Source organism: Myzus persicae, unplaced genomic scaffold (assembly GCF_001856785.1).
Source record: "Myzus persicae strain clone G006 unplaced genomic scaffold, MPER_G0061.0, whole genome shotgun sequence".
NCBI lineage: Eukaryota > Metazoa > Arthropoda > Insecta > Hemiptera > Aphididae > Myzus > Myzus persicae.
The window spans coordinates 877,433-880,632 of record NW_019103878.1 but is presented as its reverse complement, the minus strand read 5'-3'; the positions used below and the strand labels follow the sequence as shown (position 1 = coordinate 880,632).

General features: G+C 28.4%; 1 protein-coding gene across 1 annotated transcript; it reads left to right on the top strand.

The window, feature by feature from the left end:
- The first annotated feature begins 206 nt into the window (after nucleotides 1-206).
- On the top strand, nucleotides 207-2,464 carry LOC111035787 (myeloblastin-like). Its single transcript, XM_022317561.1, has 4 exons — nucleotides 207-461; nucleotides 567-689; nucleotides 1,821-2,014; nucleotides 2,068-2,464. Exons 1-4 carry the CDS (start codon nucleotides 207-209, stop codon nucleotides 2,462-2,464), a joined length of 969 nt encoding a protein of 322 aa, XP_022173253.1.
- The last annotated feature ends 736 nt before the right edge of the window (nucleotides 2,465-3,200 follow it).

Here is a 3,200-nt window from a genome sequence, read left to right as displayed (position 1 = left end):
CGTTTTCTGTCAATAATAGATTTTGCCAACACCATTTTCTCTGTAATGATTGTTATATTTCAATACTCATAACTGTATTTCTTTTATTATTATTATTATTTTTTAGTTGCCATGTAAATTATAAAACACTTGTAAAGACAAAAATATGAACCATTTTTATATAGGTAACATAGTGTTGAACAATGTATTGTCAATTATGAGACACGATGCGTATTGCACTAATAATTTCATTACTGACGATTAAAGTGTTGACATTTGAACATAACGTAACCAATCACACTCCCGAAGGACTTATATACCACGGTGAAAGGTATAATGTAAATGAATATCCGTTCATAGTTACCATTACAATAGCGTTTCCTCGTAATTCTAAGGAGACATGTACAGGTACGCTGGTAAACAAATGGTTGGTATTGACTTCTGCTCACTGTGTTTACGATATAGACAAATACTTTATCAAAGTAAATACCTAATATATTATTTTTATGTAATAACCACACAATATTATATAATCCACGAAACAAATTATTTTTTAGTACGTTCTAATACTTAAATGTTTAATACAGGTATATCAAGGTACATGGGTACAAAATAAAATATCAAGAAATGTAATTTACAAGTTCATACACGAAGACTATAACCCTGAACATAATAATAAATTTATAAGTGGAGATGTTAGTGTATTGCAAGTAAGCACTAAATATCCAAGATTTAAGATCAATAGATAACTTTTTTAGAAAAGAAATAGTAACATAGATAAAATACATGAATATAATTTAATATATTTATGTATGATGTGGTTTACGGTGTTTGTTTCTACCGGACCTCAAAATATCTTCTTGTAATTGAGAAGTACTTACGTCATACTTTTCAAGTGTTCCGCAACTTTTAGTAGCTAATAATATGACATAAGAAAAATAAGTTTGGGAATCAAGGGTTGTCTTCAGGTAAATTTCAGTGGGGGTAAGGAGGGGGGAGGATCGCCTCTATAATATATTTATTGAGAATCGTGGAAAAAAAGTCCCAGCAAAAAATGTTCCACACTAGGAAAAAGTCAATTAATTAAAAATATCTAAAATAATAAATACAATAGTACCTATATAAATATTATAATAATGCAATTTAAAATATAATATCGTAATCACAACGGTTTCTTATGCTATGCTGAGCTGAGCTGAATTTTTTTTTTTTATCGTAGAATTAAGATTTTTATTTCCTTGATGCACATGATCATTATGCACAGAAATAAAAGTTGGGAAGTTATATATAAATTAGTGTTTAAAAAACATGGACACTTCGTAGAGCTTTTTTTCAAAAAAAATAATAAGAAATTTACTTCAACGAATAAAATTAGAGCATTCTTTGTCGAAAAAAATCCCATATACTCAACCTGAGGGTAATTTTTCTTAGAATAAATTAATTCCATTTTTAAATGCACACTTGCTTTTTTTCTACGAACAAATATAAAATTCGAAAACAAACTCACACTCATATGATGTAATCCACAGATTGGCAACAACTAATAAGTTTCGTTAGGTACCTATATCATGACTATACGAGTTAAAATATATATTATGGTGAGTAACTAATATACATGTGGAACCATTTTATATATTACACATTAAATAGTACAACTGTAAAACTGTACAAGAAAAATTATTTCAGTACATTTTTCACTGAACTTTTTTCCCGGAGTTTTTTTTTCCGATTTCTATTAAAATACGTATATAAAATAACTGTTGTATTTTTAAAAAAAAAATATTTTTTATGTAGGTATGCGTACCTTTTATAATTGTTATGTTTATTATATCTAAATTTAGATAAATAGACCGTTTCCGAAAATAAAGAAATACATAAATATAGGTGGCACTCCTGATGATTTCTTCAATGAAAACATCCTCGATTGCATAATTATTGGGTTTGGCTTGATTGATGAAAAAACTGTGGGCGTTGAAGGATTCCAGAGTCGTGTTAAGGTCAAACACGGTAGAACAGCATGTCGAGGATTCAACAGGTAATAGGCACAAATATTTCAGTCAAGATTTATATGATTTGCGTGTTGAATAGTGAAATTATAAGAAACACATGGGATCAATATTTGTGTACGATACCAGGTGACAATGCGACTTGTCTAGGAGACAACGGTGGTCCGATGATTTGCGACGGCTTGCTATATGGAATATGTAGTTTTGCAATTAATTTTTATGGGGATAGTGAGACAATGTGTGGCAGTAAAAATGTACAGGTTGTTCACTTGTTCATCCACTATTATAGAAGATGGATAGATGAAGTTATAGAAATGGTTATGGGGAACCCAGAGTCTACAACGGAAAAACCGGACTTTATGACCGAAGAATCAAATAAGCCAAAGAAGAAGAAGAAGAAGAGTGCTGGGGAATCGATTAAACCACACCCCACACTGTATACGATTCCAGCATTATTATTTTATAATATTGTTCTTTAATTGAAATTAAAAAAAAAAATTTTAATTTTTTTATGGAACATTGAATTAGAATATAATATATAATTTTAATAATAATTATTATCATTATGTTTGCCTAGTCCTAGAATGTCTATGTCATGGGTAATTATTAATTTATAGACTAAGCACCATTTTTTTTTATTCTAATCTAAGTGAAATTAATAAATATTATACATTTAACTATCTATACCCAATGAATCAATGGATGATATTAGTTTGGCAGTGCTAATACTTCCATTCATTATGTTTAAGACTTCTATCCCATTTAGATAGTAAACCTTATTATAGATGTTACGGGTAAAGTGGAAAATCTGGGTGTATGATACATTTCCGGGATTTTTATAAAATATCTAGGAAGTGTATAGAATTACAAATTTATCGGTGACAATGTGAAATTAAAATTAATATCCTTGTATTACACTCAACTGTTTATGAAAATCAAATAAATTTGTTAGGTTGTGTAAAATTTTAAAACTATTAAAACTACAATCCGTGTTTAATGTCTTATTTTAGGGTGATACTGATTTAAAGATAATATACGATACCTAAGCAATAGTATTAACAGCTTTTATTTATCATTATCTATCAAGGTAAAAATTAATTATGTTGATGCATTTGACAATTATAATTTTTATATACCTCTATTTTCTATTTGTATGATTTTGACATTTAAAAATGTTCGAAATATTAATTATGATTCTGTTACTTTCATCCTGAC

What these genes read in the sequence shown, in the direction of transcription:
- LOC111035787 (XM_022317561.1), top strand. Translation starts at nt 207, where the DNA reads ATGCGTATTGCACTAATAATTTCATTACTGACGATTAAAGTGTTGACA. An exon ending in TAGACAAATACTTTATCAAA is followed by an intron (nt 462 to 566) that starts GTAAATACCTAA and finishes TGTTTAATACAG; the next exon opens with GTATATCAAGGTACATGGGT. An exon ending in GAGATGTTAGTGTATTGCAA is followed by an intron (nt 690 to 1,820) that starts GTAAGCACTAAA and finishes ATCTAAATTTAG; the next exon opens with ATAAATAGACCGTTTCCGAA.